Source organism: Anabrus simplex, chromosome X (genome assembly GCF_040414725.1).
Source record: "Anabrus simplex isolate iqAnaSimp1 chromosome X, ASM4041472v1, whole genome shotgun sequence".
NCBI lineage: Eukaryota > Metazoa > Arthropoda > Insecta > Orthoptera > Tettigoniidae > Anabrus > Anabrus simplex.
The window spans coordinates 202,643,510-202,658,790 of NC_090279.1; the positions used below are offsets into that span (position 1 = coordinate 202,643,510).

General features: G+C 38.5%; 1 protein-coding gene across 6 annotated transcripts in view; it reads right to left on the bottom strand.

Annotated features, from left to right (window-relative positions):
• Tango5 (Transport and Golgi organization 5) overlaps positions 1-15,281 on the bottom strand; it is a 62,791-nt gene that overhangs the window by 30,155 nt on the left and 17,355 nt on the right. For 5 of the 6 annotated variants that reach the window (XM_067158767.2, XM_067158764.2, XM_067158766.2 and 2 more), the window contains one exon: positions 2,060-2,292. In XM_067158767.2, the coding sequence (XP_067014868.2) occupies positions 2,060-2,271 (212 nt within the window). In that variant the 5' untranslated portion in view covers positions 2,272-2,292. Of the gene's footprint in view, positions 1-2,059; positions 2,293-8,008; positions 8,137-15,281 lie in introns of those variants that run through there. The other variant, XM_067158765.2, reaches the window with a different exon arrangement.

Consider the following 15,281-nt stretch of genomic DNA (forward strand, 5'->3'; position numbering starts at 1 on the left):
CAATGCACATGGTCCACCGTTTCACAAGCTTTCTGATCCCATCTGCAAAAAAGGTTTTTGGCTGCGCAGCAAACCACGTATGCACTGATTCCTTCACCTGTTGATCAGAGCTGAATCAATGGCCTCTTAGAGCATTTTTAAGTAGACCAAACAGATGGTAATCTGACGGGGTGAGATTGGGACTGTACGCAGGATGCTCCTACACCTCGAAATGCAGCATCTTAAGAGTTTGAGTGGTGTGGGCAGCGGTATGTGGATGCACATTGTCATACAACAAAACAACTCCTTCCGACAATCGACCTCTGTGTTTGTTGCGAATTACAGGTTGCAGCTTGTTTACCAGCATATCACTGTAACGTTCACTGTTTCTCCCTTTTCCTGGTAATGTTCTAGGATTGGCCCCGGAGAGTCCAAAAACACTGCGAGCATCACTTTTCCTGTGGAAGGTTGACTCTTGAATTTCTTTATGACTGGGGATCCGGGATGTTTCCATTCCATGCTCTGACGTTTGCTCTCTGGTTCAAAGTGGTGAACCCAGGTTTCATCTCCAGTGATGATCCATTTCAGAAACTTTTCACCTTCGTTAGCATGACGGTCCAGTAGGTGCTGACAGATTCTCCCACAATTGCGCTTCTGCTCTTCATTGAGTTATTTTGGAACCCATTTCGAACAGACTTTGTGAAAGTTAAGCCTGTTATGCATGATTTCATATGTAGAACCACGGCTGATGTGCATATGATTTGCCATGTCATCAACAGTTACTCGACTATTATTCAGGATCATATCACGCACTTGCTCAATATTTGAAGCAGTTACGGTTGCAGATGGATGCCCGGATCTTTCCTCATCCTTCACACTCGTGCGACGACTTTTGAGCTGTTCAATCCACTGGTAAACACTTGGCTGTGGCAAAACATTGTCCCTGTATTGTGCTGAAAGTCTTCTACGAATTTCTGGTACACCCTCAGACCACAAAAAATGGATTACGGAACGCTGTTCTTCCTTGGTGCAAACAGAGAGTAGTGCAGGCATCTTTACATCGCAACAGCGCAAGCTGTACTGATCTGACAACGCTGAAACCTACCACAGACGTACACAATGGTGCCGTCTAGCGGCTGGTGAGCACACAACACCATAGAAACAACCTAGACAATTAGAGCAAAATTGCAGATATTATTGACTTGCCTACGTACTTATAAATTAAAGGTAGTGTATGATGAAACACCATCAGATGAAAACGTCGTTTGATGTAGTGTAATGAAGTCAGAATGACATTGAACAGTTATATGTAATAAATGAAGATGTAATTAACAGTTTCTCTGTTCCTTAAAATTTGTTTCATGTAAAAGTAATGTTGTTCCACTTCATATACAAACTTGAAAAATGTTATGAATTTACAAATGTAGATTAAATTGTATAATGCCAGCCAGACCACTGAATGGAAATCAACTGCCATCAGGCCATGTTGCGCGATATGAAATCTAGAAGGAAAACGAAAAATTACTAAGATGAATATTAAAACTAGGGAAGCAAGATGTAGGAAAAGAAGAACCATGTAGATAAAAATATAGAAAAACAGACAGTTTTAACAGCTCTTTGTTTGAGTCATATCATTTCTGTACGCTGACTAATTCGGTAACATGTTTGTCCTTGTGCGAGTGTGAGCAATGTTATCAGCAGCAGGGAACACTGGAGGGGAGGAGGAATGTAAACAACGGGAGTAATGAATGGAATGCGTACGTAAGACGCGTGTAATATGGTGATGGCAAAAGTTTGAACTTATTATAAAAATTTACGATTTCATCATATAGGACATTGGCTTTCTTCTAAATTTCATTGATGTTAAAGGCTTCATTATATATTTTTTTAAATACAGTATGTGCATAAAATGCATAAAATTTATGTACATATGCTAAAATTTTTGGCTCATATGGAAGTTAGTGGAATATCCTCTGAGGGAATCAGACTTGCAAAAGGCTGCAACATTGATTTTATAAGAGAAGACTTTCTTTTCATGGCCAGAACTGTATTTTATTATTTTTCACAGTGTACCACTTACTTGAAACCATACAGTTTGAGGTCCAGGAGAAGTTCTCGAATGAAGTAGTCGAACGTTCTGACAGGTTGTCTCCACAGTACTAGTCGTTCCCGTTCTAATCTCTCCTCTTCTCTGGACCGAGCACTCTGGGAGGCAGCCACTGCAGACGAACTGTCGCCGTTCGAGTGACTTCCTGAGCTGTCGGGCTTTCTCTTCACCGTTGCTGCCGACATTATGCTACCTAACCTCTGTAACTGTTAACGAACAAATCTGTACTTTCACGCATTAAACAGTATACACAATGGCATAGATTTCGTACAATTTTCAGTGTGTCCTGTAGTGCAGTAGCATAAAAACAGGCAGCGAAGCGATGAATCAAAACAGTAGGGTTCTCATGCACAGTACATTAGGGAATCCAGAGCTATGAAATACAAGGTAACTTCAAAACATCATTTAAACAACAGCTCGAACAGGTAAATATTAGGGCATTGATAAACTTTACTATTCAACATTGTCACAGTTTCTGTCCAAGCATTTGTTCCAACGGTACAGCAAGTTGTGTTTCTCTTACAAGTTGCTTTATGTCGCACCGACACAGACACGCCTTATGGTGACGATGGGATAGGAACGGCTAGCAGTGCAAAAGAAAGTGGTCGTGGCCTTAACTAAGGTGTAGCCTGGCTGAAAATGAAAAACCACGCACAATCATCCTCAAGGCTGCCAACAGTGGGGGTTCAAACCAACTATCTCCCGAATGAAAGCTCACAGCTGCGAACCATAACAGCACGGCCAACTCACCCGGTGGCATAGAAGAAATCTGTGTCCACTCCCTGGAACCCCACTGAATTAGCTGTTTAATTGCTTCTCCAATGGTTTGAAGAGATAGAAATCACTGTCTGCCAGGTCAGGGTTGCAAGGAGGATGGTCCAGAATCTTTCACCAGAATTGTTTTAACAATTCATGCATGCTGTTGGCTGCATGTGGTCTGGTGTTGTCACCCAACAACACGATACCTGCTGAGAGAAGTTTTCAGGTCACTTTCTGCGAACTGCTACCCGCAAATGCTCCAGTGTCTCGCAGTAACTGGTAGTATTCACTGTCACTGCGCTAATGAGGGCAACAACTGCCATCTGGACCATCCTCCCTACAGCCCTGACATAGAACCCATCGATTTCAATCTGTTCAGACTCTTGAAGAAGCACCTGGGTCGTAAACGATTGAACGATAAGGTTGTTCAGCATGCTGTCATGATGTGGCTTTAGGGACTGGACGCAGATTTCTTCTGTGCTGGCATAAAGGGATAGTGAATTCTTCACTAAATTCAAGAGATTTTGCAGAGATTACCTGTTGAAAACTTCCGACTCATGAGTCCACTGTACAGCCTAGTGTGTGAATGGTGATATATATGTAGAACTAGTTGATAGTTGTGTAATATGTGTACGTATTGTGTGTACGTGTGCGCACGTGTTTGAGCAATATTATTTCATATTGGTTAAAGTAAAGTATAGTATTCAATTCCTTTATAAATGCGAGTGAGAGTGCGTACGTTGGCATAATGTTATTGTCCTAAATTATACGGTAATATATCTGCAGAAAAGTATTGTAAATGTAGTGAAATATAAGAGAGGGCGATGCACTCTAACTTTGCTACTTGAAAGACGACAAATAAATAAATAAAATGCCATGGTGCACCGTTCTAACAAGTACTTGGACAGGAGTGCTGACTATGTACAATAGTAGTGTCTCTCAATGCCTTACTACTGTGCATCCTTATACGAGGCGCTTAGGATAGCAGAGACATATGCTATTTTAATTTTTTCTTGTAACATATAGTATGATGTGTATCCTTTCATAGCTGTTAAATCTGAATGGTCGATATGCTTCGCTTATGAACAAAACCTCCATTTCAATATAGCATGTCTTTCAACCTAATGCACTACAGCTCAATCTCGGGAATAGCAAAGGCGTATGAGCCAGCCTGCCGGCCGGTCACTCTCCTACGATAGCTACTATGTCTCAAATAGTATGGGGGCAATAAATCTCTTAAGAAAGGGTGTTGTTTGTTTTCAGCCCTTTAACCCTCATAAATTCTTTAAGCATTTTAATGGATATTTGTTGTTTTAGATTTAATTTTTCCTGTGTGGCTGTATCTGTCTAGAAGTTCGCTATTCTTTCAGCTTTTTTCTTCAAACGCCAGTCATAACTCTCATTCTTTGTATCATGCAGTTTTTGCAGTAATATTTAAATTTGTGCTTTAAACTATTATCATTCTAGGAATGAAACTTGTAGTGTAGACCTTTCATTATTATTTACTTTTGTTAAGCACAAACAATGAGTGATACAGATAGTGCTTCTCCTCTTCATCACATAAGCCTCCTAGAAAACACAGTGTGTACAGAAAAAGAAATGGAAAATAAACATGGCAAAAAAAAAACAGGTGAAGATTATTTACATTCAAAAACTACAAATGTTGCAAGCGCAAAGGAAGTCGGTGTGGTTGTTTTGAGAGAAAGTGGGTCGAGATGAAATTGATGAAATATTTGGGAGATGGGGTATTAAAATTTACAGAACCACTATTTAAATAAACTGAAGGTAAGCATGGATGTGAAAAGATTGCATGTAATAAAAAGGCCTTCTTGTACATTGCACACAGTAGTTTAAAAAGTCACTAATTTAAATAAAAGTAGAATATTATTATCAAATTAGTGTTAAAAATCTAGAATATCTGTAAAATTGTATTTTACAAATATAATTCACAGTAGTAATGCCTATTGGTTCATTTCTGAACAGTGTACAATATTTTAATCAAATATTTAAATGTATGTGTATATGTTTTTCTATGTGACGCTTAGCAAAACTTACAGCACATTTTTCTCAAAACTAGCTTTTGGCGCATACGCCTCTGCAATTCTAATGGCCTCATATCTACTAGTAAAATAAAGTTTCTCCATGCAAGCTCTTGTTTTCTTGAACGCCTTCGTAAATAATAAATTACTTAATTTTAGAACATAGTGGTGATGGTGAATATTCTTTCATAAGGAAGTACAACTGGGCAACCAACCACTAAACAACTTCATTCTCTATTCTATCCCCTAAGTAGAACTAGATCAAAATAATGGCATATTCTAAAGATTTCATCAACATTACAAAATTTAATTACATTTTGGGGCCATTGGGTTGTGCAGAAATATATGAAGGTATTAATGGATTTCAAAAAAAGAATGTGATAGTCAAGTCCTTGTAAATGCTGATAGTGTATGGAATGGCAGAATAGTGTCTTGAAAATGGAAGTTCATAACTGAAGTGTTAACCTTGAAATAACATTTTTTTTTTTTTAATTTCTAATTTTGATTATAAGGAATAAATGTTACCAATTTAATAATTATTAATAATCAAGTAGCATATGAGAATTTGGAGCACTCGTAGCTTAGGCGGTAGCATGCCAGCCTCTCACCTCTGGGTTTCATGGTTTAAATCCCGGTCACTACCTGAGGATTGTGCTGGACAAAGCAGAGGTGGGACAGGACATATTTCTCTGCGTACTTCAGCTTTCCGTGTCATCTTTCGTTCCAGCAACACTCTCCAGTATCATTTCATTTCACCCGTCAGTCAATCATTGACCCAGACGAGTGCAACAGGCTTTGGCAGCCGGCACAGTTCCTATCCTCACCGCTATATGGGGGCTTCATTCATTCTATTCCTGTCCCGGTCAAATGACTGGAAACAGGCCAAGGATTTTCATATGAGAATTAACAAGTATTAGGAGATGCAACCATTTTTGCCTAGTGATTTGACGCTAAGCTGCATTTCGCTCTGAGGAATCAATCTTTTATTAGTTATTTAGACTATGAATAATGTTTATTATATTTAATTTTTACCTGTTACCTGTATTTTATTTAACTGTTTTAAACAACAGGCCTACTTCCATGTAGCAGAATCTCATTAGTGACAACATTCTACTTTATATTACATATCTGGCAACCTCATTAATCAAAAGAAAGTATCGCAGAGGAAGCCTCTCAACACCATTCCCAATGTACATTTACAAACAACTGTCGGAAGCTGACAGATTTCTTCACTGTCATTACTAATATTACCGTATTCTGTGAGCGTGAGCTCGTGGCTGTCGTATACTGTCGGCCAGAGACCAGCGAGGAATCTAGGCCAGACTGTCAATAAAACATAGATATACAGGGTCTCCCTTATAAACCCAGACTGTCAAGTGGCGTTTCTACTCAGCGAGACCTAAGCACCTGTACGGGAGGCACGCGCATTAGTTCTTGACCTTGCAAGGAGCGTGCACGTGTTTGACCTAGCATCAGTCGCCAGTCTGAAAGTCTGAATGTCAGCTGTTAACACGGTGAGACAGTTATCATTGCAACACAGCATTTTCGTAGGTAAAAGTTATTTTAAGTACGAGTCGGCTCGACAGCGACGCGATGCATTTGTTCAGCAATTTCCTGGTGAAGTGCCACCTTCAAGAGCACAGATTCACGTAATTGTAAATAAATTTGCAACTTTTGCAACTACTGGCTGAGTGCTCACAAAAAAAAAAAAAGTGCGCACATGAACAGTTTCAAAATGAAAAGCTAGATTGGTGCGAATCTTGAACGTTCACCGAATAAATCACTCACAAAGTTAGCACAACAGGTAGGGGTTTTGGTTTCTTCTGCACACACAGCTACAAAGCTGTTACACGTCATCAAATCGTTTAAAACCTGTTCCATTGTTTAAAAACTGCTGATCCAGCCACAAGAATGAGTGGTATCTTGCATCACTGAATGATCGTTTATTCGACCCACAGCTTGTGTTCTTTACGGGTGAGGCCTGGTCTTGTGAACAGTCATTACTCTATTGGTGTGCAGAAAATCCTCATTATAAAGGATGACACTTCAACATCTTTTATAAGGTAAGATATCAAATAAGATTGTATACACACTCAAAACAGGGCGACTGCACGTGATGAGGCAGCTGCTGTAGCGAAGAGTACATACAACGTGCGCTCGGTCTGGGTTTATGAGAGAGACCCCGTAGGCCTAATACTTGCAGCTTGGACTTCAACAACATTCTCAATACATCCCCAACAGATGCATAAACATGTACGCATTACTAACTTCTGCTCAATTTAAAATGCCAGTGTGAGCAGTAACTGGAAAACACCAAAACAGCTAAAGTCAATTAATCTGCAGCGAATGCTACACTGATGTGAGTCGACAAAAGTGTACTGCTGCAACGGAAGAGTTAATTTTAAGTTACATCCTGAAAATTTCATTCTATGTGCTGAAAGAATAAATATTTTCTTTAATATATATATTTTTTATACATTGACACAAATGTGTGTTTGCCAAGGGACATAGAATAGCTCACACGTTCTTTGAAAAAAAAATTTTTTTTAAATGAACTGTTGGTTTCGAAAAGAAATAATGTACTGAAGAATATGAACATTATTTTTTATGCGGTCAGGAGGAAATATACGCTAAGTTTTCCATACAAATGGTTCCGCATTATTGCCACTGAGAATTTCATAATTGTGGTAACAATTTTGTACTGAATACTTCTGCCCAGTCTGTACGACTGCCGCCATTCGACAAAATTTCTGTTAATGGCAAGCTTAGTACGGCACCAAGTCAATGTAGGCCACTGAGCGCCAGGATTCCTGAACTCAAACTTTATTTAATCTGATTACAATATTTTTGTTGTTTTTGCCACAGAAGAGTCTTTCTGCTTTCTATTGGAGTGTAATAGAGGTATTAAGATGTCTGTACAAACAGTGTTTTCTGTTATTCAGTGCACTAAGGGAAACTGGAACAACTGACAGGTGAACAGTTCTAGTGTTCATGTAGTCTGATTGTTTATGTATTCACACATGTCTATAATTGCCTGTTATAACCTTTGATACCACAATCCATAGCATTTCTGATAAAACTTAAAACAAGATCAACATGCAGCACAAATGCAAACAAAACACACCTCTACAACTTCTGGCCAATCTCCACACTCTATGACAACATAATCTTGGTGTTTCTTCATGCATGGCACATTCACAACCATCACATTTATGTTATTCACAAAGACAGAACATTCATTCACAAGCAAGAGAACCCCTAAGAGTTTCAATACAAAGAGTTCAAGGTCCAACTTCAGTTTGGTTTCTCTGATAACCACAAGGCCAAGAGGTCCACTCACATTTCTTCATGCAAACACTGTGATGTTTCATTAGCATTGAATGAGAGTTGAGTGAAATAAACTAATGATATACAGTTATCAGAAATGTCATAAGCACACAATATGCCTGGGATGGCTGAGGAGTATGTGTACAGACCCAAGGTCTCACGGTCCTCCGTAAGTATGAATCACACTCATCTGGAAAGATAAAGTTGCTTGTTTTTATATAAAATGGAAAATGCAGCCACTGGCCCTATGTATTAAGTGTGAGTATATTCTCAATCATGTAGTAAATAGGTCCTGAAGGAGATATTGTCTGGTTTACAGAGAGACTCACAGGAAGAAGAAGAAGAAGAAGAAGAATATGTTTGTTTAAAGAGGCCTAACAGCTAGGTCATCGGCTCTAATGGTATGAGGTGAATGAAATGAAAAATAAAACTTCAAAATGTATCCACTGGCTAGAATCTAAAAAGAATGATGAAAAAATGATCGTGAAAAAAATAAACAATCACAGGATCCAATCCACAATGCCTGAAATACTGGGATGGTATTTATTATCCAAAGGGATCCAAAATCCAGGTCACTGGCTCCTCATAATGGTACTAATCACTGGTAAAGCAGAACCATGGTGTTTCTCCTATAGTGGTACTAAATCACAGGAACGTAGACTCATGGTGTTTCTCGCATGGTGGTATGAATCATAGGTAATACAAACCCATGGGTTTTTGCACATAAGGGTACTACTCACAAGCAACGCAGACCCGTGGTGTTTTTCACATAGTGGGACTAATCACGGGCCCCGGTATCCCTGTGGTGTTCCTCATTTAGTGGAATAAATCACAGTCCACGTACACTTATGGTGTTGCTCACATAGTGGTATTAATCACAGGCAGTGTAACTCACATTATGGAAACGTCCACAGGTAACACAAACCCATGGTGTTCCTCGCATAATGGTAATACTACTCTCAGGCAACGCAGACCCATGGTTTTTATCATAAAGTGGTACTACTCACAGGTAATGTAAACCCATTCTGAACATAGTGAAACCAACGATAGAATGCACACAATGACACTTATCACAAGCAACGCCCTTACCCGTAGTGCTCCTCACATAATGGTACTGTTCCTATATAACATAGACTCATGCTTTTCCTCGCAAGGTGGTACTAATAGCAAGTAACGTCAACCCATGGTGTTTCTCACGTATTGGTACTAATCCCAAGTAGTGTTCTGGTTTTAATTCTATCATTCCTTGGTCGCCCCTTTTAGTCACCTCTTACAACAGGCAGGGGATACCATAGGTGTATTCTTTGCCTGTGTCCCCCACCCACAGGGGCTAGACGAAGAATTGCATTGGACACAGTGGACGGCAGAAGACCACAACCAGATTACATTCAATTACCGTACTGGCTTCTTTAATAACATCTTGTATCCACTGAACACACTTATCTAAATTAATAAAATCATAATTTTGTCAGAAAACTTCAAAATTTGACTCGTACTTCAATTTTTATCTCAAATTAAGCCGGTGTACAGAAAGTCTAAAGTAGGTTCAGTTCAATTTTTGTCAGTCTGTCACATCACAAGACAACAGCTAAACAGAATTTCTTGCTAGCTCAGGTGAGTTCTAGGCTATATATTACTTGATTGGTGTACTGTGGTGTAACAATATTAAGGTGTCCAAAACAAGAAATGCCACATATTTCCTAGTGGAATAAAAAAAAAGTACACTCAACCGCACAAAATGTGGCCATCAAAGTAGACTACCGTCTTTCAAAATTCTCTTGTATGACGTACAATTAACGTACTGTGCAGGTGGTAAGATTACAAGTACAGTAGAACCTAATTACACACTTTCACTGATCAAACTTGACACTCTTATTGGTTTGAAGAAACTGCTGACCTTCTGTTGTCTACCTTTGATATTAATTTCTAATTCACGCAGGTGTGTCACATGTTCATGATATGCAGATATGTTTTCATTGTTGTTACCTACAATGTATTTAATGAAAATGTTCATATGGTCCTTAATTTCACTAAGTTTTGGCTTAGGGTTAATAATATCACCTGCTTCATCCTGGTCATATTCATCCGTTTCAGAGCTTTCTACAGCGATCACACTTTCAATGATCTCCTCATACGTGGTTTACAACAACATTGCATTTGTAACTCAGCTTTATACTGTAATTGCATTTATGTATTATTATTAAACAGCTGTCTGGATTAAGCAAAGTCCAGACTAATAGGGTCTGGATTAATGAGGTTCTACTGTATCATCTCTTTGGCCACTGGCTATCCACAGTCTACGAATATCCTCGCATTTCGAGAATGTATAAAATTAAATGTGTCCCTGGATGCAAATTTTTGTGCGGCTGAGTGTGCATAATAAAAGTTGTGCATGTATTATTCTACAAAGGAAAGTATCAACTGTCAGATATCTTGGTAATTAGCCCCATGGTATGATCTAGAGGAATTATCACCCATGATTTTGTCCAGTTCTGATGACAGTTTGGCACAGACCTCCTTCATTTTCTTCAGTGTTTGTCCGTCCTGCTGGCGGGGTCTGCTAAATGGATTCGTTGTCTCCGTTTAGTTCTCTCCTGGGCCATGTCAGGGTAGAGATTGATATTCTTCAGATCTTTGTGAAGGGTATCGGCCCATCACTGTTTTGGTCATCCTTTTGGTCTCCTACCAGCGACTTATAACATGTAGCCAGTCTTCGCGATAGTGTCGGCGCCTGCCCTTAGTACATGTCCAAACCATCGTAGCCGAGTCTCGTGCATTTTTTCTTGAATCGGTGCAACGCCAAATCTCTCCCTGATGGATTCATTGGAAATGCGATGATCCAGTTTAGTGGTGCCAGCTGTCCATCTTAGCGTCTTAGTCTCCATAACACCCAGTCGATGCTCTGTCTCAGTCGTAGTAGGCCAACATTCACAACCACACAGTGCAACAGCTTGGCTGACAGTACGATAGATTCTTGATTTGAGATTATCTTTCATCCTCCGCTTGCAAGTGACACCGGTTGTTGTTCTCCATTTTATCCAGGCTGCAGATATCCTTGCAGTGACCTCTTCGACAAGTCTGCCATCATCAGTGATCATGGAGCCAAGATACTTGAATCTTGTCACTAGCGGTAGATCCTCATCGTCTACCTTGTGGATCTGGCAGTCTTCTTTTTATTTAGGCGCAGGCCGTACTGCGCCAGCCGATCGCTCCATTCTTGGGTTTGGCATATATAAGAACCTAATAAGGAACATCACGATCAGCACACAGTGCGGTTCCATAACCTTCCTCAGGAACCACTTGTGTAGATTGGGACAAGTGCTCATGAATAATTAAATTATCATACAACCATATTGATATATCCAGTTCAAACCGGGTTACAACGACTCTGAAGGACCCAACAATTAACGGTCGTTATAGGTGATAGTCGCACAAACCAGTCTTTTTTTTTTGTTGCTAAAAATGTCATATCTGTTAGTTTTAGGTTGGAAACAGGATAAGTTAAAATTCCAAAAAATATAAGGGAAATAAGTACAAAATTTGGAATACATACATTAACAAAGCCAAGAAAACAGAATATTTAGGCTATGTTCTACAAGGTAGAAGTACTGGCTTCTACACCTAGTATTACAAGGAATGATAGAATGCAAGCGAGGAGGAGCTGGTAGACCACCGATGTCTTGGCTCATCAAGGACTGGATTTGCATCAACAACACCGAACAACTCTTCAAGTTAGCGAAGAAAGGGGTGCTTTCTCCAGGTTGATCACCAACGTCTGGGGGACCGGATATGGTACTTAAAGAAGATTTGGAATACCGTATTTGTGGACTGGGACTGAGAAGAATGTTTCATCTAATGTTTACACAGTACGTACAGGAACAATATGTCAGCAAAATATAAAATAATACCCGACGAAATAAGTAGAAACAATGTAAATTGATCAAGGTCTTGGCTGTTAAATGAAATCATCTCTCTGTCCTTCCAAATTGTAGAAATCGCCGAGTGTGATATACACAATTCATTGGCGAAGCTGACTTGTATTTCCTTGTTTTGTAATCACCATTTTATGTGTGACCTTTCTTATTTCCCTTTCTTTCGCGACATTCTCATAGTGATGCTTGTCTTGACTATTTAACAGACAAACTGATTTGAAATCTACAATCTACTGAAAACAAGAGTTTGAAAATAAGCTTTTCATTGTAGTCAGCAATTTCCAAACACGTAACAAAAATTGATGTTGGACATTATAGTCAGTACATTTCTCCGAAAATGTGATAAAAATATACAGTTTTATAGATAATAAGCGATGTCATATAGAATTTAGATGGGACCGCTAGATTTCGCCATTATATCCAATACATTATTAGAAGCGATGTCGCAATAAACTGTTTCGACTGTACTTTAATAAGGATGATTTTTTGTAATAAGACCGTAGGTTTAATTCACTTTAAAACTGTATTTTATTTTATGCACCAGTGGTTGTTTTAGTACAGTCTCAGTACTTGGAGGTGTCAGATAAACAAACAAATAAATAATACCGTACATAAATAAATAAAAGCCCGTCTGGTGGCCATGATCGTTAAGGCATCAAGTCTATATGGTCTGAGGCCAATGACCTAGATATTAGACACCTTTAAACAACACGCATCATAATCATCATCATCTATATGCGAGGAATGATAAAAAAAGACATCCTAAACTTTTTACAAACTTCGAAATTTCTCCAGAAATATTAATCCCATTTAAAAAAGTAAAAACCATAGTTTACAGAAAATCCAATTACCACTCTTTTATACCTGATACATTTTTACCATGCGAGCTATAATAATGAAAATAAAAATGAAAATCGTTACTGCTGAAATTTCTGAAACTAACCATCACAATGACTGGTATATAACTAGTAACTGCATAATCCATGGTCCAACAGCTTAAGAGAGAGAGAGAGAGAGAGAGAGAGAGAGAGAGAGCGCGAGCAGGTGAGGGCTTGGTATCTCAATTGGTGTCGGAAGTTTCTTAAGATTTAGGAAATCACAGAAAAAGACATCTGGAATGGACAAAGAGGAAGAGTCCAATATGTGTAGCCAAGATTTGCACTTATTCGTGTTTCAGAACACAAAGTAATATGCCAAGGCAAAAGTTTGGCTACTATGAGCAACAGAGATACGATGCCAACAGATATTCTTACAAGGCTTCTATCCATGTGATGCTGAAAATTGCACCAGCAAACACTACTAAATACAAAACATGAACCTCTTCTAGATTCAGTAACACAAGGAAGCTATTCTGAAAATTATTTCAGGTAAAAGAACTATATTTCTTCACAATAATAAAATATCCAACCTTGAATAAAGACACCATGTTGTATCGTAATGATAAGCAATACGGTAAATTATAACTCCTACACAGAAAGTGTACATAGTGATCACACGAACAAACATATTTCATATTTGTAAAAAATTGCATTAACAACTTAGTCTGATAATTGAATGTACATATTCAAGCCACACTGACCAACCTCCTGAACACTAACAATCATGACCATAGTTACCTAAAGTATGATGCAATGCAAGGGAGAAAGAGAATGCAAGATTTGAACATCATGGTATTCAATTTTCATTTTAAAGCCACCAATGAGAACTGGACTTCCAGCCAAACAAGACACTAAGTTCTGTCATCACTGAGTTATAATCGGGAGAAAGAGTTAACTGATTGGAAGATTGGGAAGCAATGTAAAAGTCAGGTGTGACACAACTAAATTGGGAGAACTGGCACGTTTTATACTAAATCATCTGCACTATCATCTTCAAACACTCACCGCACCATACAACAGCTGACACTACTGAGAATCACAAATAAAAACAAAAGCTTTCACCACACCAGGAAGACCTTGAACAAGTGCTTTCATCGTGGCAGCTGTTATTTTATATTTGGCAGCTGGCCACGTCACGATGCCAAGACGACTCGCTGATTAATTAGAAATAGAGATGGCATACAGTGAATGAGAGCATTAGCCCTGGCTAGAATCTCTTCAAATCAATGAACACCTCACATATTATGTTGTTGTTTTTGGATTAATTGCAATCAGTCTTCTGGCTTTACAACAGTCTTAGTGGATTGTTAACCTATTGGCTGGAACAGTCCAATCTTGGGCACATTAGGATGTCATCTCTAACCATGGCTGAGATCTGCTGTTAGTGTATTGTATGACAGTGAAGATTTTGAAGATGACTTGTGCACAGATGAAAATCTGCATCTACCAGTTCTCTAGGCTTAATTTTTGTTTCTTTTTTTCCCTAAATTAATTCCATGTTTTGCTTTTGTTGAGTGAGAAGAATGTTTCTTCAATCCTCTCTTCCACAAGACTAGTATGATGATGACGACGTTGTTTAAAGGGGTCTAACGTCTAGGTCATCAGCCCCTAATGGTACGAGGTGGACGATATTATATAATAAAAATTTTAAAATGTGTCTACTGACTAGAATTTAAAACAAAGGATGTTGAATAATGACTGTGAGTTTAAAATAATCAGTGGATATAATTCATAATGCCTTATTTCTGATAAAATGATAGATTATGGTAGGATAATACATTGCCTTAAAATGCTATAATATATCATGCAAAGTAATATTTAAAAAACACATTAAAATAATATACACACACAAAACGAAAACAGAGCTGATAGAATAAAACGTAGTAAACAATATAAAGATTAATACGAAACACTATGTTTATATGCGATAAAACAAAAACAAGACCAGGAATACCTTGAACAAGTGCTGTCTCATTGCTAAATTGTGCTATTTTGGTTTGAAGCGCAATTCCTTTCTTCGGAAACAAGTGAGCTGTTGCATACTTTATATGGATGATTCACTTGAAGACATTCTTTGACAGGATGCGAAGGTCACTCCAAACTGAATGTAACATATTTCTTCACCTGGCAATTTTTATTTTACAGTGTACAGCAACATCTTACACTGAGTGCGAAATATCAAACACTCAAGTTAGTTTTAGAAGGGGCAGAGGAACAAAAGAGATCATTAGTGATGTGTGTTAGGTGAAGGAGAGAGCAA